We start from the raw sequence: 27,584 nt of genomic DNA, 5'->3' as shown, positions 1-27,584 counted from the left end.
TTCAAACATGCATACAATACAATTACAATGTGATACATCACATATTTCCAGTTGTTTCATTACAGCACGTCCGAAAAGGAGTCGGAAGAACCAGACCTTATTTAATCCTACCCCTTTTCGTATCATAGAAGTTTTATCCCATTTGTTTGTTCTCTATTTTTACAGAACATCCATCCATCCATTTTCTACCGCTTGTCCCTTTCAGGGTAGCAGGGGGTGCTGTAGCCTATCTCAGCTGCATTCTGGCGGTAGGTGGGGTCATACTTGCCAACCCTCCCGTTTTTAGCGGGAGAATCCCGATATTCAGCGCCTCTCCCGACAACCTCCCAACAGAGATTTTCTCCCCACAAACTCCCGGTATTCAGCCGGAGCTGTAGGCCACGCCCCCCCAAAAAAAAGTCTGCCGCAGCTGCGATTGGACCTGACCAGCCTCCGGGTACAAGTACTGGAGAACCAATTGCTTGCCAGGGAAGATCTTCCCCAGGAAGCAAGGATTGACCGGTTTTGGGCCATGCTAGGGAGAGATGGAAGATTCCACACTCTCGTGCATTTGATGAAAGCACTTTTGTGCGTGCCACACAGCAATGCATCATCAGAGAGAGTGTTCAGCATGGTTAGAAAAATAGTGACAGAGAATAGAAAGAGGATGGACAATTCAACCCTTAACAAAGCATTGTACTTTCAAGTACAACAATGAGTAGATGAGTGTTGTGTGTGTATATGTGTAAATAAATGAACACTAAAATTCAAGTATTTGTTTTATTTGTGTATATAATAAAATAAATATATATATATATATATATATATATATATATATATATATATATATATATATATATATATATATATAGCTAGAATTCACTGAAAGTCAAGTATTTATATATATATATATATATATATATATATATATATATATATATATATATATATATATATATATATATATATATATATATATATATATATATATATATATATATATATATATATATATATATATATATATATATATATGAAATACTTGAGTTGGTGAATTCTAGCTGTAAATATACTCTCCTCTTAACCACGCCCCAACCTCCCGATATTGGAGGTCTCAAGGTTGGCAAGTATGGGTGGGGTACATCCTGGACCTGTCGCCAACACAGACAGACAGACAACATTCACACTCATATTCACACACTAGGGCCAATTTAGTGTTGCCAATCAACCTATCTCCGGATGCATGTCTTTGGAGGTGGGAGGAAGCCGGAGTACCCGGAGGGAACCCACACAGTCACGGGGAGAACATGCAAACTCCACACAGAAAGATCTTTCTGAGGGCGTTTCAGTGTTATAAGGTCACCTTTATCGTTAGTTTTTAAGGCAAAATGCGTCCGTTCTCCCTTTTCTGTCTACACACTGTGTATACTTGTAAGTACTCCGTGATTGTGTGCCGCCTAACATGCTCCTCTGCTGGTAAACCAGCAATGTCACCACATGACTTCGACGCGGAGGGTGCGGGACCGGTACGTTTCAGAGACAGTATCGTACCGAAAATGATTCATTAGTATCGCGGTACTATACTAATACCGGTATACCGTACAACCCTAATATACACACATACATATATATATACACTACAGTTCAAAAGTTTGGGGTCACCCAAACAATTTTGTGGAATAGCCTTCATTTCTAAGTACAAGAATAGACTGTCGAGTTTCAGATGAAAGTTATCTTTTTCTGGCCATTTTGAACGTTTAATTGACCCCACAAATGTGATGTTCCAGAAACTCAATCTGCTCAAAGGAAGGTCGGTTTTGTAGCTTCTGTAACGAGCTAAACTGTTTTCAGATGTGTGAACATGATTGCACAAGGGTTTTCTAATCATCAATTAGCCTTCTGAGCCAATGAGCAAACATTGTACCATTAGAACACTGGAGTGATAGTTGCTGGAACTAGGCCTCTATACACCTATGTAGATATTGCACCAAAAAACAGACATTTGCAGCTAGAATAGTCATTTACCACATTAGCAATGTATAGAGTGTATTTCTTTAAAGTTAAGACTAGTTTCAATCAATCAATCAATCAATCAATGTTTATTTATATAGCCCTAAATCACAAGTGTCTCAAAGGGATGTACAAGCCACAACGACATCCTCGGTACAGAGCCCACATACGGGCAAGGAAAACTCACCCCAGTGGGACGTCAATGTGAATGACTATGAGAAACCTTGGAGAGGACCGCATATGTGGGTACCCCCCCCCCCCCCCCCCCTCTAGGGGAGACCGAAAGCAATGGATGTCGAGTGGGTCTGACATAATATTGTGAAAGTCCAACACATCAGCGAAAGTCCAGTCCATGGTGGGGCCAGCAGGAACCATCCCGAGCGGAGACGGGTCAGCAGCGTAGAGATGGACAGGCTAGCGGTCCACCCCGGGTTGGGAGCAGAGTAGAAAATACTTTTTTTGGGCTCTGGGAATCACTAATAAGCCGGAGTTCTTAGAACGCAGATTTCTTGCCGGGACATATGGTACAATACAATCGTCAAGATAGGCAGGAGCTTGACCGTGTAGTATTTTATACGCAAGTAGTAAAACCTTAAAGTCGCATCTTAGGTGCACAGGAAGCCAGTGCAGGTGAGCCAGTATAGGCGTAATATGATCAAACTTTCTTGTTTTTGTCAAAAGTCTAGCAGCCGCATTTTGTACCATCTGTAATCTTTTAATGCTAGACATAGGGAGGCCCGAAAACAAAACGTTACAGTAATCGAGACGAGATGTAACGAACGCATGGTAATGATCTCAGCATCGCTTGTGGACAAAATGGAACGAATTTTAGCGATATGACGGAGATGAAAGAAGGCCGTTTTAGTAACACTCTTAATGTGTGACTCAAACGAGAGAGTTGGGTCGAAGATAATACCCAGATTCTTTACCGAGTCGCCTTGTGTAATTGTTTGGTTGTCAAATGTTAAGGTGGTATTATTAAATAGATGTCGGTGTTGAGCAGGACCGATAATCAGCATTTCCGTTTTCTTAGCGTTGAGTTGCAAAAAGTTAGCGGACATCCATTGTTTAATTTCATTAAGACACGCCTCCAGCTGACTACAATCCGGCGTGTTGGTCAGCTTTAGGGGCATGTAGAGTTGGGTGTCATCAGCATAACAGTGAAAGCTAACATCGTATTTGCGTATGATGTCACCTAGCGGCAGCATGTAAATACTAAAGAGTGCAGGGCCAAGAACCGAACCCTGGGGAACTCCGCACGTTACCTTAACATAGTCCGAGGTCACATTGTTATGGGAGACACACTGCATCCTGTCAGTAAGATAAGAGTTAAACCAAGACAAGGCTAAGTCTGTCATCCCAATACGCGTTTTGATACACTCTAATAAAATATTATGATCAACAGTATCGAAAGCGGCGCTAAGATCAAGAAGCAGCAACATAGATGAAGCATCAGAATCCATCGTTAGCAATAGATCATTAGTCATTTTTGCGAGGGCTGTCTCCGTAGAGTGATTTGCCCTGAAACCGGATTGAAAAGGTTCACAGAGATTGTTAGACGCTAAGTGTTCATTTAGCTGCTGTGCTACAATTTTTTCGAGGATTTTCGAGATAAACGGAAGGTGGGACACCGGCTGGTAGTTTACCAGGAGATCAGGATCGAGGTTAGGTCTTTTGAGTAGAGGATGAATAACCGCTTTTTTGAATGCTAGGGGAACAGTGCCAGAGGAAAGTGATAAGTTTATAATATTTAACACTGATGGACCTAATAATACAAAAAGCTCCTTGATAAGTTTCCCAGGAATTGGGTCAAGTAAACATGTTGTTTGTTTTGTCCCATTTACACATTTTGACAATTCCTCCAATGTTATTTCATCAAAGAGAGAGAAACTATTTTGGAGGGCGGTATCCGTCGTATATACAGTCGTATTTGTGTTAATAGAACCCAGTTGTAGCTGAGATGCATTGTCTTTAATCTCTTTTCTAATGACTTCAATTTTCTTATAAAAGAAATTCATAAAGTCATCTGCTGAGTGGGTGGAGCTACTGGGAGGAGTCCCTTGTTGGGTTAGCGATGCTACTGTACTAAACAGAAATTTAGGATCATTTTTGTTGAGGTGGATGACATTTGAGTAATATTTAGCTTTAGCTGAGGTAAGCATGCGTTTATAAGTTATTAAACTATCACACCATGCTTGATGGAAAACCTCAAGTTTAGTCGCACGCCATTTGCGTTCCAGCTTTCTACATGATCATTTCTGGGCTTTAGTTTCTTCTGTAAACCATGGGGTACGCCTTTTAGGGGCCCTTTTTAGCTTTAGCGGTGCTACACTATCAATGGTGTCGCGCAGGGCGTCATTAAAGTTGTTAGTGAGGTTATCAATAGAGCCCACATACTTTGGGAATGGTGCCATTACCGAAGGCAGTAGGTCAGTAAGAGTCGTCGTTGTGGCAGCATTAATGTTGCGGCTGCTATAGTAGTTATTATTATTATTATTAGTTTGTTGACAATGAGTCAGAACTTCGAATTTTATAAGGCAATGATCGGACATTACTTTAGTGTACGGGAGTATCGTAACTTTAGAGGTGGTGACACCCCTGACAAGCACTAGATCTATCGTATTACCGTTGCGATGCGTGGGTTCATTTATTATTTGTGTAAGACCACAGCTATCAATTATAGTCTGGAGCGCCACGCATGGAGAGTCCGATGGGGTATTCATATGTATATTAAAGTCCCCCATTATGATTATATTGTCGGCGTGCGTCACTAGATCAGCAACAAACTCTGAGAATTCACTGATGAAGTCCGAATAGGGCCCAGGGGGGCGGTAGATAACAGCCAGGTGGAGAGGCAGCGGTGTGACAAACCTCAAAGTGAGCACCTCAAACGAGTTATATTTATTATTTAGGTTAGGTGTAAGATTATAGTTTTCATTGTATATTAGTGCGACACCCCCTCCCCTTTTAAGAGGTCGGGCAACATGTGTATTGGTATAGTTAGGAGTTTAAAGTTATCTTCATTGAAAAGTACAGTGCTTTTCCTTCAAAAATAAGGACATTTCAATGTGACCCCAAACTTTTGAACGGTAGTGTATATAGCCTAGCCCTATACATAAATATGTGTACATATATACATATTAATATATTATATACACATATGATACATACACACAGACACACACAGTGTATATAAATGTATACAGTTCTGCAGTGTGTGTGTGTGTGTGTGTGTGTGTGTGTGTGTGTGTGTGTGTGTGTGTGTGTGTATGTATGTATGTATGTATGTGTGTGTGTGTTATGTCATTAAATAAGCATGTAAATAAATTTTATATCAAAATCACTACAGTTTTTTTAAAATTATTATTTATTACAACGATGTGTGCCGTCTCAGAGTGATCTGTGATCACGTTTACACACGTTTGTACACCTAACCCAGCTAACCCTTTTTGGTTCCCAGAACGTTGTGATTAGCCTTTTAGGCAAATAACTTTACCTAATGGGTGCCTTTAGGTTGCTTTTTGGTACCATATTGGTGCAAATGGCAAGCATTTTGTCGGTTCCTGAAACATTACATAATAAGTTCTCTGAATGTCACGGAACGGTCTCGATGGCAATGCTTTAGATCTGCATATTAATTTCATACCAAAGTAACGAGGGAAGTTTGCCAGACATGTAAAAATATAGTACAAACTGCAGTAAAGCCATATTTTTGAGGGTAATCGCCAATACATGTGACGTAACAACAATCTTTTGTAGCAACTTAAAACTTCAGTTTGCATTGATTAAAGATGCAAGCTATAACAGACTAAATAACACATAACTTCAACTACATCAGTGCTTCTCAATTATTTTCTGTTACGCCCCCCTAAGGAAGAAGAAAATATTCCGCGCCCCCTCCCCAACTCTCCCCCGTGACTATAAATTGTATAATATATTGCTATAATTTTTTTATAACATTGTAAGCTTATTAACATTAAAGGAAACAACACACCAGCCTTTCCCAGTCTCCCACTGTGGTTACTGTGAAGCCAAGCGCGACATACACTTCATCATACTCTGGTACGGGAAAAAAAGGATGTTCCCCGAGGTCACAGGGGGGCCCGCCCCACTATTTGAGAAGGACTGAACTATTTCAACTTATACAACCACCTAGCCCCCACATCAAACCGTAATGATTATGCAATATGAAGTATAAACGATAAACCGTTGAATATTAAGAGTATGTTAATGTTCGACTCCTACCTTGTTTACTTTCCTGACGACTTCCTTAAAGTTTAGTAATCAATCAGAAATATCAATCAACTAAAATCCGCCAAACATGAAGTGTGGAGAGGATGTTTTTCATATATTACCCACAATGCACTAAAAAGGATTCATATGTGTGTAATTTTAAATTATATATACTTGTTTTACAATGTTCACAAAGTTCAATGAGCAGGATGTGGGTTTTGTGCGACCGTGTGTTGACTTTATTAGTTGGTTACAGTTAGTTTATACCATGAGTGGCAAAAGTTGTTTGGATTGGGTTATACAACTAGATGCTGTGCTTATATTTTTATTTTAATATAGACATGTGGTTGTTAACTAATAATTCCATTGACCTCCACACAAGGGCAGTAAAATCTTTCCAATATCTTACCAATGTACTTCGTAAAAGAACATTTTTTGGCAAAAATACAACGCAAACCAACCTCTTTGTTAAAATTGTAATGTCTTGCCGCACTTGTCCGGTGCGCCATAGTTTGGACACCACTGACCTGATAAGATTATCTTTTTATTTTTTTTATTTTTAAGTGTTCTATATATTTATTGTAATTCTTCTTCTTCTTTGTAGTTTGAGCAGTTTCTTAAACGGGATCAAATTAGTTCTTTGTTTAATTTATTTGTTTAATGCATTCCATAAATTAATTCCACATACTGATATGCTAAATGCTTTAAGTGTTGTAAGCGCATACAAAAGTTTTAATTTAGATTTTTCTCTAAGGTTAAATTTATCCTCCTTTGTTGAGAAGAATTGTAGTACATTCTTGCTTTTTTACAGTTTGCTTTTAACATAATTGTAGCTGTCATTGAATTTCAATATTTTTAAATCAATAAATAAAGGGTTTGTATGTTCTCTTTATCCAACATTGTGTATTATTCTAACTGATCTTTTTTGTAACACCGTTAGTGAATGAAGCGTACATTTATAGTATAGTGCTGGAAGTGTCTGAAAGCTTCTCTGATGATTACTTAATGCTTGGAGGCCATCAAAGAGAGAAGGGATGAGAAGCAGGAAAGGGGGGAATTTGGAGAAAATGCATTCATTCACATAAAAGTGCACTCCTATGTGAGAGGATCTGCATGAATCCTGCAATATCGAGCCTCTTAAGGGCAGCAGAACATCTGCGTGATGACCATTGACAAGAGCATTAGTGGGTTTTCTCTTTTAATGGTTTTCTCTCTTACATTCAGTCAGTGTTTCACTTCCTACCTTTCACTGCTTTGGTTGCCTTTATTTCCCTGCCTGTGTCCTGGTAAAAAAGCCACCATTCAGTCTGTCATCACCATAAAATTAGCATACACTCTGTTAGGGATGTAACGATAAACAGTATAATGATAAACAGCCATAAAATGAATATTATCATTTTAAATTAGAATTATCGTAAAACAGTGACTGATTACACTACTTCGATAAACTCATGAATCGGTGACATTGCTCATTTACAGGAAACTCGAACTGGCGCAAGCTCGTTAGTTAGTTTAAATGCTAACACGGCTACAAGACACAATGACGTATTTTCTAGTGATGGGAACCGCGTATCTCGTTGCCCGCTTCTACCACGTGACTGGTCCGGGACGTGGTTCAGATTTTGTCGGCAGAATCAACAACTCAAACTGCCTAAGCTCCATTGAAAATGTGGATAATTCTTGTGGTCGGTTCCGAATCTGGATAGAGTATAAAACTTTTTTTTTTTAAATGCCACTCGAATCGAAGAATGACGCCAAACGTAGTTAAACTGGATGTATAGCATATATATAGCACTTATATTTTTCTGACAGAAAAGTGTGTGATTGGTTTGAGAAAGTGTTTTGACATGTTTGGATGTCGGATCGATTGTTTGCAATAGAAACAGTCTACTTTCGACATCCTGCCGACCATCTTTCATTTCTGTTGAGCTTTTTTGTCATCTTACTATCATCTTATACAAAGCAGCCATCTTTGAAGCCAATGCTTTCATTTTGCAAGTAGGAAATCAGACTTCGAGGGGCGTTCCAGTTGAAACTTTCGACTAGGAACTCTGAAATGCTAACTTCCCAGTACATTGATTGATTGAAACTTTTATTAGTAGATTGCACAATACAGTACATATTCCGTACAATTGACCACTAAATGGTAACACCCGAATAAGTTTTTCAACTTGTTTAAGTCGGAGTCCACTTAAGTTGATTCATGATACAGATATATATTACCGTATATACTGTATATACTATCATCATAATACAGTCATCACACAAGATAATCATCAGAGTATATACATTGAAATATTTACATTATTTACAATCCGGGGTGTGGGATGTGGAGGGGGGGGGGTTAGGTTTGGTTGATATCAACACTTCAGTCATCAACAATTGCATCATCAGAGAAATGGACTTTGAAACAGTGTAGGACTGACTTGGTAGGATATGTACAGCAAGTAGTGGACATAGTGAGAGAGAGAGATCAGAAAGCAAAAGAATAAGTATCTACATTTGATTATTTACATTTGATTATTTACAATCCGGGGAGGTGGGATGTGGAAGGGGGAGGGTGTTAGTTTAGGGTTGAAGTTGCCTGGAGGTGTTCTTTTAGTGCGGTTTTGAAAGAGGATAGAGATGCCCTTTCTTTTACACCTGTTGGGAGTGCATTCCATATTGATGTGGCATAGAAGGAGAATGAGTTAAGACCTTTGTTAGATCGGAATCTGGGTTTAACGTGGTTAGTGAAACTCCCCCTGGTGTTGTGGTTATGGCGGTCATTTACGTTAAGGAAGTAGTTTGACATGTCCTTCGGTATCAGGGAGGTGTAGCGGATTTTATAGACTAGGCTCAGTGCAAGTTGTTTTACTCTGTCCTCCACAGATGGTAGTATTGTGCGGATTGATGCTGAAATATCAATACTGCCGATACCAGCTCTTTATGCTGTAATATCGAGTCTCAAATCAAAATATCGATACTTGAGTTATTTGACATAATGTATATTATCAACAGGAACACCGTGTAAAGTACCGGTAAGTAAATCATTGTAATCTTGTCTAAATGAAACGCGATTGGTGGAAACTACTTTTTCTTCGCCTAGGCAAGTATGAAATGCACAAGCGTAGCTGCACACTGTGCTGTGCTCAGTCATTCAGTCTGTCATTTGTTTATTGAAAGGTGTCATATTATGATTCTTTTTCTACATTTAAAACACTTCCTTGTGGACTAAATAACATTTATTGCTGGTTCTTTGGTCAACATTTTGCATAGATTATGTTATCCAGACAATCTTCAAGCTGACTGTCTCTTAAGGACGCGCCGTTTTCTGGGTAGTCTTATTTACGAGCCTCCACTTTGACTGCGACCTTTCTCTGTCATCGATGTTGTCATTTTTAGCGCTTCCATAGAGAGTCACATTATACGCTAATTTGTATTAGAAATGGCAACAGCGGAGTATGCATGTGGATGTACGAGCCATAACAAGAAGATACAGACAAAGAAGGAGCTTATTAACTACAGCGTCCGACTACCATGGCGGACTCTCGCAAAGCACTTTGGGTAATTTTATACCATATATGCAGATATCCACTAATATCACAATTAGGAAAAGCGCAAAATTAAGTCAAATTCCAAACGACTCGTTAGGAGGAAGTATGAAAGAAGGCAAGATTGTTTTATAAATATCCCCACAATGCCTCCATGGTTTGATTTCAAATTTTGGGGAATCATGCAGATCCCAAACACACAAAAACAGGTAACAAGATGTAAAAAAGGTAGTTTTGCATAAAAGGTCCCTTTTAAGAAAATGATTGGCAATTAAAATAAGTCATGTAGTATTCTAAAACAGATAGTGTATGTATACTTTTAATGTAGGCTATTTGGAGACACTACTTACATAGTATTAACCAAAACTGTTACCACGATATTTTTAGTTTGAATTCCATTATCTGATATATACCGGTATATTAAAAAAACATTTAACTTGCTTAAGATTACCTCAGTGTTTTGACTAGATAATCAGTGTTGAGAGCACTCAGATAATTTTTTATATAACTAGTAACGTAATGTGTTGTTTATTTTTGAGTTGGTCTTTACTATGTCAAAGCAATTTTTGTTAATTTTGTCTATGAATGTTAGGTTTATAGCCTCACGCTAGTGCGCAGGATAGATTGAGCTTTTACTTGGTCGCTGCAGTGTAAGCCCCTGGCTGTTCAGTTTAAAACTACTTTTCAGCTACACTACAGTATCTTAGTCCGCACGGGCTACCGGTAGAGGCACTTTTAAACCGAGTTGTAGTTAAATATTTGATCGGTGGCGTCTGTGCTAAGTCGCTAAGAGAAGTGAACAACATAAAGAGATGGTGGAGAGATATAGGTTCTCAAGCAAATTGGTGTATGTGTAAATAAAGCTGTAGTCTCTCACCAATAGCCAAATGCAGTCGCTGTCCAAAGCACTATATCACCCTCTGGAGTTGAGAAGTCAAAACCGCACGCCATACTTTTTTAAAGGGTTGATGCACAGCGTGTCATTTTGCGTTATTGTGAATCAGAGAGGAGCTTCCGTAAACACGCAAGGGGAGGGGGTGAACCAAAGAGGATGCTGTGTGCGTTGGCCGTCAGGCGCAAAGAGCAAACAGCCGTAAAAAAGGCACATCAAATATGGCGGTATTGTCTCAAATATATACAGTTTTCTAAAATTACTGATTTTAACTATACCAGTATATCGCGCAGGCCGAACGAGGTGCAATATAAATAAGATAACACATTCAGTACAGAATAACACCATCATTTGTTTCGCCCTGTGACTTTGATTCCCCAAGAGCAACTACTTTTGAAATACAGTACTTTTTAAATTTTACCTGACTCAATAGGTATATTTGCCGAAATCGGTATCGCCATTATCAGCCCGACTTTCACTTGGTATTGGATAGTAAAGAAAATCACTGGTGTCTCACATTTTTGGAAAGCACCATTGAAAGTGGCTTTGCACAGTGGAGGCACCTTAGCCGCCAGCAAGAATGCAACAGCGCTGTGAATCGCTTGCCGCTGCCAAATTGGCTTATTTTTAAACATGATATGAAGTAAGAAAATATTGTAATATCGATATAATTTATTTCACGTTAAAATGACCAAATTTGTAGTGTTCCTTGTTCTCCCCCTCTCCCCTCCATGGGCTACTAAACCCCTACCCTTCCTCCTTCCAAGACGTGCTTGCACCTATAAGAACATCCATGATTGGTTGGTTGTTTAATATGATGAGTCACGATTGGTTGAGATTAGGCCAATAAGAGGCAAGATAGGGCGGGTCATGAAACCAGGAAGTAAAATCACAACAGACATCCCAAACGACGACGAGAGAGTTGTAGAAGAGAAGAGGGAATTTTCAAGTGGGCGATTAATACTGTATATATAAAAAAACTAGTGGAAGATGGCAGAGGGATTCTCTTCCTTAGATTTTTCTTTTAAAGATGTACAACACATCCAGGAAACCCACAATGCGTTTACTTGGCCACATTTTGTGGCCTTGATAAAACATTCTTTTGAGTTGTTTACCATGTAAGCCCAAATCAAAACTGTTCTCGAGTTGCAAAGCCAGGCATATATCGCACGAGAAATGCTGCCAAAAATGTATGCTGAAGTGAGGAAGATCATAGCCGCACAATTAAGTCAAGTCATTTACTTGGCGCTGACCAGAACCGTACATGTGTGACAGTCCATCACATCGTCGACTGGGAATTAAAAAGTGCCTGCCTGCAAATGTATTTTTTATCTGAGTTTGATACATTTTGTATTATTTGCAAAGCTATGTTATTTATTTTATGTAGAAAGAATATGTTTCTATTTTATTTCAGTTATGTAATTCTGCGCTACTTAAACAGTTAATTTTCTGTGCTGTTAATACCCATCTTGACTAACTGGGTTAATAAAAGTGCCACTGACTGTTTACAGTACAATTGTCATTCAGTTCAATTTCAGTGAATCTCGCTCAAAAATGAATATCTTTATATGTATACCTTCACCGGAAAACATATCAAGATATATATAGAATAACGAGTTTAAGTAAAAATATATCGAGATATACTTTTTCGTCCATATCGCCCAGCCCTAATCAACAAGCATTATCACGATATAACGATGTTATTTGTATAAATAGTGTTCAACATTAGTATAGTATTAAAAGCGCTATCGTCTGCCAAATGTCTATCATGTATATTGGTATGTTGTATACCGTCTACGTGGATATGTAATAGTCACATCCCGACACTGTATGTACAATACTTGTACTTTATACAGTACCTACCAGTTTTGCCATGACCTTGAAAAATGGCCAACATCCAGGTCCAGGTCCAGCCAAGTTCTCCTGATGTGGGTTTCTGAAGGGTTTCCAACTTTCTTGGCTGATACAGAGACACATCCAACTGTTAAAATGTGTTTTTTGGGGGGCGAAAATGGCCATCAATTCTTGTGATACAGTAGGTCTAGCATTAGCAGTTAGCTGGCATGAAAAGTAGCATAGCCTATTAGCAATCTTAACAGTCATAACATACCAACTTATCATTGAACACAATAATGTTCAAAAAACAGCTAACTCTTGAGTATATCTATGTAGAGTAGACAACATGCTTTAAAAATGATATGTATCGCCCTTTCTTCACAGCGTCGATCAATTTACCTGTGGCTGCTTGATTGCAGCACTTCCTGGTTTTGCTGACCAATCAGAAGAGGCCAAACTCGTAGGTTAATGAGGACTCTGTGGAACGTACCAAGTTACTTTAAAGGCGGAGGGGTGTTTCTCCTAACTCCATTTTAGTCAACCGTTGTCAGTCATGCTTTGAAACATATTTGGTTTTTTATAAATGTATTTTGGTTGTCAAAAGTGTATACTATACACCAGTGGTATGCCGTCGGGGCCAGCAAGGCCTTCTCTGCTGGCCTATATTAACCAGAAATTATGATCATAATAAAAGATAAAAGTATTTTTTTTATTTACTTTCCCTAAATATCTTAAAGTGTTCATATTCTCTTGATGTCATATTATGTTCCTTCCAGTGCTGAGTTTTTATCCAATCAGAATTCAGGTAGCTTATGTTGCCATGCTGCACAAAATCTGCCAGAGGCCTTCAGATTCAGCAATGCGGGCGTCCGTGCACTGTAAGTGAACGGGGACATACAGTTGACAGACAGTTGCGATAGCCAATCAGATCAGGCGTTGTTGTCAGTAAGGCCTTCGAGATGGCCTAAGGCAGATATATATTGTGATGTTATGAGCTAGGTAACATAAGAACTCCATTACTCAGCATGCCACAGTAGTGAAGAGCATTGGCGTTGTTAGGCCTATTTTAGGGGGGCTCAAGCCCCCCTAAAGTGTTCTTAAGCCCCCCTAAATAATTTAGTGTTAAAAAAAAAAAAAAAAAAAAAAACATTTTTTTTTAATTTTTTTTACAAATACATGCCGACATATTCATTATAAAGTGGCCCGAATATGAGTTTAAATAAATAATCATATAACCTGTCATTATTCACTCAGTTTCCCCTCACTTCGTAGCGTAAGGTAGAGAGCCCCTTCAGTGCGTCGGTATCCAATCCATTCCACTTGTTCATATAGAAAATGCCTACATCACTCAAAATCCAGTCTCCATTTTCTCTGCGACCTTGCTTGCGGTCCTTGGACTTGTTCAAAAAGAAAATTCCCACATCACTCAAAATCCAGTCCGCATTTTCTCTGCGACCTTGCTTGCGGTCCTGCAGGTGTACGAAGCACATTAGCACACAGCACTGCAGAACAAGAACCTTGTGTCTGCAATTGTAAATAATTTAGTTTTTAAGTGTTGTGTTTCTTGTAGAATCTATATAAAGTAATATACATTAGCCTATTGTTGAAATAATGAAAACAACATCATTAAATATATTTGTTTTATTGTATTGTTACATTAATAGCTGTTGTATTATTATAGGATGGCTTGTTAAACATTTCATAGGATTTTCAGAGGGTGGAAAAACCAAGACATTTAATATAAAATGTAAAATGAATAAATACATTAAAAAAAAAAGAAAAAAAATGGTTAAAAGCCATCGTCCCAGGGAGCATTTAATTTTGTCCCGTGCATTTTTTTTACCGTCCCCGGGACGACGGGACTACATTAATCTCAAGCCCTGAAAGTTACATTTTATTGTTTGCATTATTTCTTTCAGCACTGCACTTTGAAGATGGTCCCTCAGCTCTTTGACAGCTTTGGCTCTTTTTCAGATCAGCAGACAGACTCTAAGTCTTTCTTATTTACATTATATATTAAAGTTTCTCATTTCTATTCAGACTTCCATATATATTTAATTTCCTTAACGGCTTGCCATAATATATATATATAAATATATTATATACAAGCCAAATTATCCCGATCCAGATATTACTTTAATTCAAGTAATCAAGTAATATTTCCAGGGCTTGAATTTACAACCATTTTAGTCACATATGTGCCCAAAATGTAATCTGTGCAACTTCAAAATATTTGGGAACAAATATTTATGTATTATGTATTGTGAGCTAAAGTGGTGGCATTAGCCTCTATGTTGTGAAGTAATAACATAGAGGCTAATGCCGTGACTTTCATTGTGTTTCAGTGTATCTTGAAGGATCATGCAAGTCATTGTTTCTTGTTGATGCTGTAAACAAAATGTCACTGTGCAAACCCATGTTTGCTGTTGTACTGAACACAGATTAAAAATAAACCCACTGAAATAATAATAATAACAATTATTAATTTCTAAGTCTTTGTTAGCCGTTTGTGAAGTTTTGTGCTCGTGCGCTACGTTCGCTCGCATCCTGTGCATCTCCTGGGGGCTAAGCCACCCCTGTCCTTAAAAGCTAGTGACGCCCCTGGTGAAGAGCATGCGCAGTAGCCCTGTTTAGGTTTAATGTAGACATGCCGGCTGGGGACGGCGTGGCGCCGTTGGGAGAGAGGCCGTGCCAGCAACCTGAGGGTTCCTGGTTCAATCCCCACCTTCTACCAACCTCATCATGTCTGTCATGTCCTTGAGCAGGACACTTCACCCTTGCTCCTGATTGGTTGTGGTTAGGGCCTTGCATGGCAGCTCCCGCCATCAGTGTGTGTATGAATGGGTGAATGGTGAAATAGTGTCAAAGCGCTTTGAGTACCTTGAAGGTAGAAAAGCGCCATACAAGTATAACCCATTTACCGGCAGCGGGATGTTTTTGATGAGCACGCTATGGAGAAAATTTTAAGAACTCAGCCAACACGCCTCGTCTGCATCTTTTGTGATTAGACAAGACAACACATATATTTGCTAGGCCATTTTCAAGAAGGATATTTAAAGAGAAACTACATATCGTGAGACCATGTCGGCCAACCCCGGAAGCGAGCTTAGCTGTCCTGGCGATGAAATGTGAGTTCAGATATTTTATTTCTTTAATTTTTTCACGTTTAAAATGTTTTTTACAATTTTAATTTTGACAGTACCACATTAGATATGTTTTAATTGATGATGCGGGTTTATTGATTTTCAAATGCGCCAGAAAATAACCTGTTTTGTACAATGCCCAGTAGTGCGTAAATGTGTTCCTGTATAGTATTTCTCCAGCAATGGTCATGTGGGGACATAAATGATGGTATTTTGAGAGGTAATCATTGAAGTCGGACATCACTGAAGGCCTAGGTGGGAAACGCACGGCCCGCCACTGCTATACACACTGCAACTGTGTTAATCTGTGAAAGTTTGGTAATTTTCATCATTATCATGGAATAGAATGGACAAAAAACTCAATCATAGACTTCAAGCAGGCTTGCTGTCTCTCCCTGCCTGTGCTTATTAAACAGCAGTATATCAGAAAGAATGGTGGTCCAGTCATTTTTCACAATCGCACTGATTTTGTCCTCCTTCACGCACTGAACCTTCTTTCATTCAATTTTTTTGGAGTACAAAAAGGAGCGAGAAAAAAGCAGTTGCACAGATAATTAAGCTTGCAGCAAACGTAATGTTTGTGATTTATTGCTGCAGGAGCTTCATTCATCCTCCTTACAATTCATCACAAGGTCTTATTGATACAACATTGTGAGTCATTAGAGACGCTATTCAACAAAATAGTCACCATGTTTGGACTTGGCTTGAATTAATTTACTCACAATACAATAGTTTTGTTTTATTAACTGACTGAGAGTTGCAATTGAATATGCATTGGTTTATTTCTCAGACTTTGAGGCAAAACCAATTATAATAGTCTTGAAATACTATATTTTGTTGTATTACTTTGAATAAACTTTATATTTTATTTCATTCTCTGCAGTAATCCCACGTTTATCGCTGGTAATTGGGCCTGACGGTGGTAAAATAATTTCCGTGAAATACGAATTATGCAGTATAAATCAAATATTTTTATAACTATAGTATAATAAAACCTGTTTACAACCTTCTAAACCTTTTCAACATTATGAGACATGAGTTAAAGGGGAACTGCAGTTTTTTGGAACTTTGCCTATAGTTCACAATCATTATGAGGGACAAAAACATCCATCCATTTTCTACCGCTTGTCCCTTTCGGGGTCGCGGGGGGTGTTGGAGCCTATCTCAGCTGCATTCGGGTGGAAGGCGGGGTACACCCTGGACAAGTCACCACCTCGTCACAGGGCCAACACAGATAGACAGACAACATTCACACCCACATTCACACACTAGGGCCAATTTAGTGTTGCCAATCAACCTATCCCCAGGTGCATGTCTTTGGAGGTGGGAGGAAGCCGGAGTACCCGGAGGGAACCCACGCAGTCATGGGGAGAACTTGCAAACTCCACACAGAAAGATCCGGAGCCCGGGATTAAACTCAGGACCTTCGTATTGTGAGACACATGCACTAAATTTCTTCTTTTTTTTTTTAGGATCCTAAAGATGGTAATTCACAACCTTTTTTTTTTTAAAGCTGAATATACAGAGGATGAACTGCTACTTATTGAAGCGAGCGCAAAGAAAGTCTGAAACGTTGGCGAAGACAGAAGCTGAGCGATTGAGGTCGGCATGACTTATCGTTCCAAATATGGAACTTGGAGTCAAGCTATGCCCACATAAATGGATTGCTTGCCCAAAATCAACCAGTTTTAATTTTGATCATGATACACACGGCATGTCATGCTTGTTATTACAACTACAGTACATACACTGTCAAGCCAGCTGTGTACAAACAAAAACATGAAATGTGGGCTAATACTTACAGATACTGTAATATGATTTTTAAAAGTTTTTCAGTCAGTACAGATTGGTGTCCTATTCCATTGTGTTGTATATTACAAACTCAAAGTATCCAACATTGTAACAACATTTAAATGTCAGAAAAGAAGAAAATCATCATAACATTTTCATTAGATAATTATTCTATTGGATATACTGTATGATTCTTTTAATATTAACAATAATATTAGCAGTAGTAGTGGTAGTTGGAGTTGGAGTTTATAATTGATAACAATCCACTTAATAATTCATTAAATTACTTACAGTTAGTTAGTCGGTTAATTGGTTAGTTTAGTTTATTTGGAACGTGCAAACAGTTACAATAAAGTCATAGCATATATACATTTTCACAATTTAACATAGAATGGAATAAAATAGAAAATAATAGAAAAAACAATATAATAGAATGGAATAGTATAAATCATATTTTTTCCACGGAGGTGGAAAATTGTCTTTGGCTCACCAACACAGAAGGCAGGCATCACAAAAATACAAACAGTGTCATATATAAAAAGGTATAAAAGACACAATGTCATGACCATGTCAGAAGACGAAGGAAGAAACTAATCTTATTTAATTTCACAACTTTTTCCGTTTTGAAGGACACATTTGTTCAATAGTTTTATTTTTTATTTTTCTTATTATCATTATCAGCATATTTTAATACGCAACAACTTGCTATATAAGATTGTTATGTAATATTATGTATTTATTACTTTTTAAACGATATATATTTTATTTGTACTGTATTATTATTTGTTTTCTAAGCCAAACCACCACACACCATATGATTGTAGACATTATTGGTTTTTTTATTATAATTTATGAGTTATAAATCATAAGCTCAATATCAATAAAGTAGATCATATTGTTTCATTGTGTTTGGTAAAAGTAGTAAAAATAGTCAATAAAATTAATATTAACTAAATAGGTTAATATTTGTTAATTTTTTTATTATTGTTGTTGTTATTGGTCATGGTATTTGATTTTATTTTTTGTATTATAAATGATCATTTTCTTAGACGTACAGTAGTTTCACATTACAAGCGTTCCTAATGTTAAGGAAAAGTGGTGTATACTGGCATCTAGTGGTCATCAGAAGTAACTACAAAACAATAGGAATTTAAAATGAATTAGTAGACTTCACGCAGAATTAAAAATAAAGTAGTTTTACTAATAACGTTCTCGCTTTCCTCAGTCAGCATGATATATGGGAGGAATATTACAAATAAAATGTAAACGTGAATAGAATGTGCCATATTTATCCATGTCTGTTTTGATCATTGAACCATGTTTGCCAGTATGATGCATTATCTCACTGTTATTTATTTTCAAGTTGTATTAATGGTGTGCCAAGGTTTGAAAACACCTGAACGGTTGAATGCTGTGATTTTCCTCAACCCCACACACTCTCCTCTTCCTCCTGCCAGATGGATGAAGGATAATCCTGTTGATTTTAGACTCCAGAGCAGGACAGTAAGGTGAGTCTCTGAGCCACAAGAGTCATTTAAAAAAAAAAAAAAAACATTTTTTACATGTGTGGTACCATCAAAATCTATTTTTTCTCTCTTGTATCCACGCCCTATAGCACTTCAGCTTGGCGATCAATTTGTTGTCTGGAATGGGAGCGGGGACATTATGGGAAACATAAAACCATCCAGGAGGGGGGTTGGGAGGGGGGTCAGGAAGCGATGGAAAGATGAGAAAGGAAGAATTAATGAACAGGATGTATCACTTCTAGAATTTATTAAACATGTGAATTTATATTTGTAGCTCACAATACAGAACAAATAAAATCAAACAGTAAAATTGTGAAAATAATAACATTGAATACTGGAATTGACATAATACTCACTGTAGTGTTATATGTTGGATTTAAATACATTAAAGTACAGCTACCCTAAAGTTTTTTTTGTCCACGCTTTCATTTAAAAAGCCAAAATAACGTCCAAATGTGGGACAATTTTGGAATTGAATCCAAAATTTCCTGGGTAAAAAAAAAAAACGGCAAAAAAATTCAAACAAAACTTGGAGTATCATGCATAAAAGACAAACTTTTGCTTTTTCTTTGACTTTTTCCACCAATGATGACAAAGAGGGGAAGTGTGATGATAACCACAAAACCAAACCTACTGAGACATTTCATTAGGGAGTTTGGCGCAGCAAATGATGAGAAATGATGGTGAAATTGGCACAAAATGTGCTGACATAAAGGAGAAATAATTCCGTTGACATATTTTGAAGTTTGTGTATTAGTGGAATACAAATCATTTCCAAATCCAGTGATTTCAATAAGAAATGCCTAAAGTAAATAAGAGTAAAGAAGTGCTGCCGGCCTCACCAATAGGCTGTCCAAAGACACACACAATGCAACCACGCACAAACACACAATCACTAATGTCCACTGTGCAGTCTCTCTCAAAGATAGTATTAATAATCATAATAATAATGCAGGCAGACTTGGTTCCATGTCAAATCCAAACCATGTTCAAAGTTTCTCCTGCCACCAAGTGAAGCTGCTCCAGTTGCTGTAAACGTTCCCAGTCTGGTGCCTTCTTATGTCAACTCTTCCTCGCCGCCGCCATAATAGTAATTGTTGCTGCCGGCGGGCTGCACGTATTCCTCCGTTTTGTCCCAGTCCGAGACCCAGCCTCCTCCCGCGCCCCCGTTGGGGTCTGCTGCCTGGTTTGTGGCGCCGTAGCCCCCGCCGCCGCTGGTGCGGTACAGCTCCTCCGTCTCATTGGCCAGCTCATCCTCATCCAAGATGCCGCATTTCTCGTCGCTCAGCTGCTCCGGCTCAGCCCACGCTTGTTGCTCCCCGGATGCAAAGAGGCCTGAAAGAAGAAGTTTAGTGAATTTTTAATTGCAGAATCTCTTCTAAAGCAGCAATTCTCAAACTGCGGTCCATCTAGTGCAGTGGTGCAGCCCGCAGCTAATTGTTTACCGGCCCGCCACACATTCTGGAAATATTATTGTAAAAATAAAAAAGAACATTAAAAAAAGTGGAATGAGGTGAAATCTAACGAGAAAAAGTTGCAATGTTGACACAAAAGCTACCATGCAGGCTGTTTTTTTTTTTCTTTTGTCTTTCTTCATTTTTCTTTTTTTGCCATTGCTCAAAAAAAAAAAATAATGACAAAAAATCCATGTTATAATGAATTATTTTCAGGGCTCCAATTACTTCAAATATTTCACTTTAAAATGTTTTATGTGGTAAATATTGCATATATTGTGTAGTAGCCATATAAAAACATCAAAGTTTTCTTTGACAAAAGCGCATAAAACAAACAAAATAATAGTTCCAGCATAAAATCGACAGATATATCTGAAGTTGATCTCCTAACTTAAGTGTTGAAAGTAAAAGAAAAACCTAATAAAAATGTATCACTTTATGAGTGGGGCACCTTTTGGATCCCAAATATATTTAGTGATTTTTTATTTATCTTTTCACTGTGATTACTCAAAAATATGAAATAATTCAAATCAATGGTGTCCTGCATTATAGATCTTTTAGGGCTCTAATTACTAAATACTGCATATTTCAGTTTTACTATAAAAAACTAAGTTGTTTTTGACAGAAAAGCCATAAAACATTTTTTTTAATTTGTATTACTTTATATCAACTTGAAGTTGATATAGATATTTACTGTAAGCGTTAAATAATTTAAAAAAAAAAAAAATCTGACTTATTTTTAACATTATAATGACTGAGACCCTTTATGGTCCCCGGGACCCCTAAAGGTAAAATAAATAAAAAATGCATATATTTTGTTATGGTTTGAAAATGAAAAATATCAAAATGGCCCCCACATGCTTAAATCTTTCCGTGCGGCCCTCAGTGGAATAAGTTTGGACACCCCTGATCTAGTGGTACGCCAAAGAATCCCTTGATTAAAGTACAGTGTTTCATTTTCCTATATTCAAACACAGTGTTACTGTTCATATTACAGTGGCTAAAATATTAAATACACTTGTTAAATAAAACATCTGCCTTGTTTTTACGGAATACTTAGGCCTACTACGCTACTGTATTTTAATGTTGGTCATTAGGTGGTACTTGGAGAGTCAAGTTTTTTCTGAGGTGGTACTAGATGAAAAAAGTTTGAGAAACCACCGTTCAACAGGGACAACAGCTTGTACAGCAGCAGCATTGTACCAAGGGTCGGCAACCCCAAACGTTAAAAGAGCCATATTGGACCAAAAATACAAAAAAGTAATCTGTCCGCAGTCGCAAAAAATGAAAATCCGTATATAAGTGTTATAATGAAGGCAACACATGACGAAAGTGTCTATATTAGCTATATTAGCCTACTATCAAAATGACTATGTGTCACAAGCTGAAGCAAATCTTCATTGACAGAAATGGTGAAATGTAATATTTGTTCTACACATTTTTACAACATTAGAAAACATTAGTAAATCAGAGGCTATACTCGGAAGGTGAGATAACTCCTGGAAATTACTGGCTTTTAATGGCCAAAGGTATAGATGTGTGTGTCCAAGTTAAAGGAAACGGCAGTCTGTCTTCTTCTAATGGATTTATTACCATCTTTGGCAAGCTAGGTAATGTTTGCTGTGGTCTGGAACAACATGGCACACAAACAACTATCAGAAATGCAGCCAATATTACATACAGATAATGTGTCATGTGTCATCCATTTTCAATCCTTTTTTAAAAATGCTTCAGGGAGCCACTAGGGCGGCACTAAAGAGCAGCATGCGGCTAGAGAGCCACGGGTTGCTGACCCCTGTACTACACACACGCACATCTACACAGCCATTCGTGCTCAAATGGTGCACACTCCATGTGCTAATTGTGTCAACATGTTTTAGTGTGTGTGCCCCAGTGGCCTAATGGATAAGGCACTGGCCTCCTAAGCCAGGGATTGTGGGTTCGAGTCCCATCTGGGGTGTTAGGTTTTTGGGTGGTTGGACAGATGAACCAAAAACATCTAGTTGCTGCACCCACTCCAGGCTGGCGGTCACGGATGCGGCCAGCCTTTAAATAATAAGTGTCAACTTTCTTAGTGACTTTCTTCGATCTTTCAATGTTGGCTAAATATTACAGATGTCCGATAATATCGGACTGCCGATAAATGCTTTAAAATGTGATATCGTAAATTATCGGTATCGGTTTCAAAAAGTAAAATGTATGACTTTTTAAAACGCCGCTGTATGGAGTGGTACACGGATATAGGGAGAAGTACAGAGCGCCAATAAACATTAAAGGCACTGCATTCGCGTGCCGGCCCAATCACATAATATCTACGGCTTTTCACACACACAAGTGAATGCAAGCATACTTGGTCAACAGCCATACAAGTCACACTGAGGGTAGCCGTGTAAACAACTTTAACACTGTTACAAATATGCGCCACACTGTGAACCCACACCAAACAAGAATGACAAACACATTTCGGGAGAACATCCGCACCGTAACACAACATAAACACAACAGAACAAATACCCAGAACCCCTTGCAGCACTAACTCTTCCGGGACGCTACAATATACACCCCGCTACCTCCTACCTCCCCCCACCTCAACCCCGCCCCCCCCCCCCCAACCCCGCCCACCTCAACCTCCTCATGCTCTCTCAGGGAGAGCATGTCCCAAATTCCAAGCTGCTGTTTTGAGGCATGTTAAAAAAAATTATGCACTTTGTGACTTCAATAATAAATATGGCAGTGCCATGTTGGCATTTTTTTTAGAGATGTCCGATAATATCGGTCTGCCGATATTATCGGCCGATAAATGCGTTAAAATGTAATATCGGAAATTATCGGTATCTGTTTTTTTATCATCAGTATCTGTTTTTTTTTTTTATTTTTATTTTTTTTATTAAATCCACATAAAAAACACAAGATACACTTACAATTAGTGCACCAACCCAAAAAACCTCCCTCCCCCATTTACACTCATTCACACTCATTCACACAAAAGGGTTGTTTCTTTCTGTTATTAATATTCTGGTTCCTACATTATATATCAATATATATCAATACAGTCTGCAAGGGATACAGTCCGTAAGCACACATGATTGTGCGTGCTGCTGCTCCACTAATAGTACTAACCTTTAACAGTTAATTTTACAAATTTTCATTAATTACTAGTTTCTATGTAACTGTTTTTATATTGTTTTACTTTCTTTTTTATTCAAGAAAATGTTTTTAATTTATTTATCTTATTTTTTTTATTCATTTTTTTAAAAAGTACCTTATCTTCACCATACCTGGTTGTCCAAATTAGGCATAATAATGTGTTAATTCCACGACTGTATATATCGGTTGATATCGGTATCGGTTGATATCTGTATCGGATTAATTAAAGAGTTGGACAATATCAGCATATCGGATATCGGCAAAAAGCCATTATCGGACATCCCTAATTTTTTTCCATAACTTGATTTATTTTGGAAAACCTTGTTACATTGTTTAATGCATCCAGCGAGGCATCACAACAAAATTAGGCATAATAATGTGTTAATTCCATGACTGTATATATCGGTATCGGTTGATATCGGAATCTGTAATTAAGAGTTGGACAATATCGGAATATCGGATATCGGCAAAAAAGCCATTATCGGACATCTCTGCTAAATATTGCTTGTACCGCATGCAATTGCACATCCTTTCCCCTTCATTATTATCCAATCATGCAACATCATATATATTCCAAAACGTGTTCCTCGCAGGGGTGTGTTGGGCTGGAGACTATCCCAGCTGCACTCTGGCGGAAGGCAGTGTACACCCTGGAACAAGTTGTTTTTGTTATAATAAATATAAATACTTCATTATTTGCCAGTCGCCTTGATTTATGATTTCAAAGCAAGTCATCCATTAATTAGTACGTAAAGAAAAGGCAACTGTAAAGGCTTTTGTGTATTATGGTCATGAGGCGATTGTACATTTATTAATTATTTACATATTTTTACTATTACACGCGGCCCTCTGAGGACAGCTCATTGAGGGGCATTGAGGACGGCCCTCAATGAAAAAACTAGTTTGACACCCCTGTTGGGGCTCAGATAGTAGAGCTGCTGATCAGACACTTAAGGATTCCAGGTTCGAACCCAGCTTTCGCCATCCAAGTCACTTCCGTTGTGTCCTAGGGCAGCAAGACCCTTCACCCACCTTGCTCGCTGTGCCAACTGCACTGGTGTAAATGTAAATAATGGCTTTGTCAATGTCTAGCACTTTGAGTCACTTGAGTCACCACATTGCATGTTCTTTGACTTTTTTAAGCATATTCTACATTTTTTTCAGTCTAAAATCAAGCATTTTCAAACATAGAAATAGCAAAATCTACTAAAAAATATCAATACTACAGTAGTATTGGCCACTAGGGAAGACCAAACCAATCGGAGCGCGCTGTTCAATATCGTGGTCACTGATTGGCTCAGCCTCAGGCAGCATTACTATGTTGGATTAAATGACTGTAACGATGACTCAAGGCTGTTACCGGTATTTCATGTCTTGAGCAGTGATTCTCACACTGTGATACGTGTACCACTCGTCCAAGTCGTGTATAAAGAGAGTACAACTTGGTTTCAGGCCCTCTTATCAATGATTGGTCAAAAGGCACTCACATGACAACAGGGCACCATGACTGCTACTAACTTTGAGCTCCATGTAAGCAGCTCAAAGTAAATGTAAGAATCGTAGTAGTGTTTAGGTTAGAATAGAGGACACTCACACCCCAGATGGGACTCGAACCCACAATCCCTGGCTTAGGAGGCCAGTGCCTTATCCATTAGGCCACTGGGGCACACAGGTGTGAGACATTTCCAGTGTTTGTAAATGTTGTACTCACCATTGTGAGACAGTGAACTCACCATAGAAAATGACACCTCCATAATGTACGAGCGCAGCGATGAGAAACACACCTTGCCATTCTTCACGTGTCTACAAGGAAAGACAGGGTATCAAACCATTAAAGGAGGAATTTGTGGAATAGAGTAGAACTTCTAATGTAGAATACATATAAAGTGACGCATTTTGGGGGTGGAAAATACGCCTCTAAAGTGGCCGCCATGTATGACTCAGTGAGCATCAAAACCAGGATTGTCTAAAGTGTTTTTTTATTGCACTGCAAAAAGTCAGTGTTCAAAAACAAGAAAAAAAATTACTAAAATTAGGGGTATTTTGTTTGAACTCAGCAAAATTATCTGCCAATAGACCAAGAAAATTTGGCTTGTCAAGACTTTCCAAAACAAGTCAAATTAATATCAATGAACCCAAAAATACCTTAAAATAAGTATATTCTCACTAATAACAAGTGTACTTTTCTTGGTAGAAAAAAAAGAGACCTTTTTGCTCAATATGTTGAAAAATATTCTTAAATTAATTAAATGCTAGTGCCATTATCTTGACATAATGATATGCGCTCGGCATTACATTTCTTGAAACCAGCAAACATATACTAAAAACTAATTTATTGTCCTTAATGGAAAGGCAACAAGGCAACCGCTTGTTACTCTCGAAGTCTCCTAGCCGCTCATTCAAATCATATAGTCTAAAAAGGCATTTTTCAATCGATAACATGACATCATCGCGCCAAGTGCGTGCTCTTTCAGTCAATTAGTGCGCTTATATACAGCCCGGCTCCCGGCCAAAAATGTTTTAATTGTAATTTTGAGGAATTTATCTGAATGTGCATGAACTATTTCTGTTCAAAATTGTTTGAAATGTTAAATGTTTAAATATTAACTGTCCGTTTACTGTACTGTGCCAACTGTACTACTATATGAGTACGTATTTTCTATTGTTTCATTCAAAATAAAACAGCAAAGTCAATTTGGCTGTCATCTGTTTTAATTACTGTATGAGACACAATTGTGTCAAAATCATGATATTTTTTTTCATGCCTGAAATAAGAAATTATTACTTTAAAAAAGTAGTTTTATACTTGTGAGTGTTGATGACACAGCTTTGCAACACTTGATATTCTAGTTTCAAGCATGTTTTACTCAATATAGGTCATAAAATCTCAGCAACAAGCTGTAATATCTTACTGAGATCATTTAGGACCGAAACCCTTAAAAAAGTAAAAGACTAACATAAAATCTGCTTAGTAAGAAGAATTTTCTTATTAGACAGAAAATAAGCAAATATTACCCTTATTTGAGATATTTAATCTTACTTAGATTTCAGTTTTTGCAGTGTGGACAGCAACATATCTAAATAAAAAAAGGAGCCTTTCCAGTAAGTGCAAAATCTATTTGGGCAAGCACTATACTGTCAAGATGTTCACGCTTAACAACTAAGTAAGCTCGCAGTGTACATAGTATACTTAATGACATGTTTAGCCTAACAAAAATGCACAATGTAAAAAGACATGCTGAAATAAAAACAATGATTTGTCTTTAAGTATATGTGTTGTATAACTTTGGAAAAAACAGTGCTGTTTTTTAACAATGTGAAAGTGTTTCATCAGTTTAATCCCAGGTTTAATCAATTAATTAATTTTGATTAATCACAACCAAATATGATCTATTTTTAATCTAAAAACTAAATATACTTAATTTTTAATCAAACATATATACAAATATATATATATTTATTTATATATTTATATATATATATACATGTGTACATATACATACTATTGTATTATATGTTTTTATATAGTAGTATTATATATTATTATATGATTTGATTCATTCGTGTGCTGTAAAAAAAAAAAATTGTATCCGATTCATAATTCTCATTTATTGAAAATTGATTCATAATCTTATAAAATCTTTGTACCTATTTCTTTTTTCTAATATTAATGTTTAAAAAGAGACAATCTCTGGCTTACTCCCTCATACAGTTTGTCAGCTGCCAAGAGCTATGGTAACCTGTCATCTATTATAATTTGTATACCGAATCATTTATTGCAAAAGTCAAACTGAATATTGTTGAATAGAGAATCCATTCTGAATCGAATTGTCATCCAAGAATCGGAATTGAACCGTGAGTTTTAAGCTTCACATCCACACTATTCATATAGTATTGCTTGGATTTACATGACGTCTCATTAAATATGTGTGGTGGTCAAGCCAGCGTTTGTTTTCAATGGGTACTAGGCGCTACTGTATTTAGCCTTTTTCTGAGAAAAATGCCCTATACTTGCGTTGTTTTCAGCTGTAGGAATTGGT

General features: G+C 37.6%; 2 protein-coding genes and 2 non-coding genes across 4 annotated transcripts in view; 1 reads left to right on the top strand and 3 right to left on the bottom strand.

Moving 5' to 3' along the window:
• LOC133655441 (SH3 and multiple ankyrin repeat domains protein 1) overlaps positions 1-12,875 on the bottom strand; it is a 100,006-nt gene extending 87,131 nt beyond the window's left edge. The window contains exons 1-2 of the mRNA XM_062055625.1: positions 12,758-12,875; positions 12,511-12,607 (exon numbers count right to left, since the gene is read on the bottom strand). The gene's annotated coding sequence lies outside the window, so the exon portion shown is untranslated. The remainder of the gene's footprint in view (positions 1-12,510; positions 12,608-12,757) is intronic.
• A 6,298-nt stretch (positions 12,876-19,173) lies between these two features.
• LOC133655426 (vesicular glutamate transporter 1-like) overlaps positions 19,174-27,584 on the bottom strand; it is a 69,333-nt gene continuing 60,922 nt past the window's right edge. The window contains exons 17-18 of the mRNA XM_062055595.1: positions 25,278-25,347; positions 19,174-20,278 (exon numbers count right to left, since the gene is read on the bottom strand). Of these exons, the coding sequence (XP_061911579.1) occupies positions 20,001-20,278; positions 25,278-25,347 (348 nt within the window). The 3' untranslated portion in view covers positions 19,174-20,000. The remainder of the gene's footprint in view (positions 20,279-25,277; positions 25,348-27,584) is intronic.
• Positions 22,285-22,357, top strand: trnar-ccu (transfer RNA arginine (anticodon CCU)). Its single transcript has one exon. It is a non-coding gene; the product is annotated as a tRNA-Arg (tRNA).
• trnar-ccu (transfer RNA arginine (anticodon CCU)) lies at positions 25,138-25,210 on the bottom strand. The gene has a single exon. It is a non-coding gene; the product is annotated as a tRNA-Arg (tRNA).

This window comes from Entelurus aequoreus, linkage group LG08, assembly GCF_033978785.1.
Source record: "Entelurus aequoreus isolate RoL-2023_Sb linkage group LG08, RoL_Eaeq_v1.1, whole genome shotgun sequence".
In the NCBI taxonomy this organism is placed as follows: Eukaryota; Metazoa; Chordata; class Actinopteri; order Syngnathiformes; family Syngnathidae; genus Entelurus; species Entelurus aequoreus.
The sequence above is the reverse complement of the archived record's forward strand: the minus strand, read 5'-3'. Positions and strand labels throughout refer to the sequence as shown.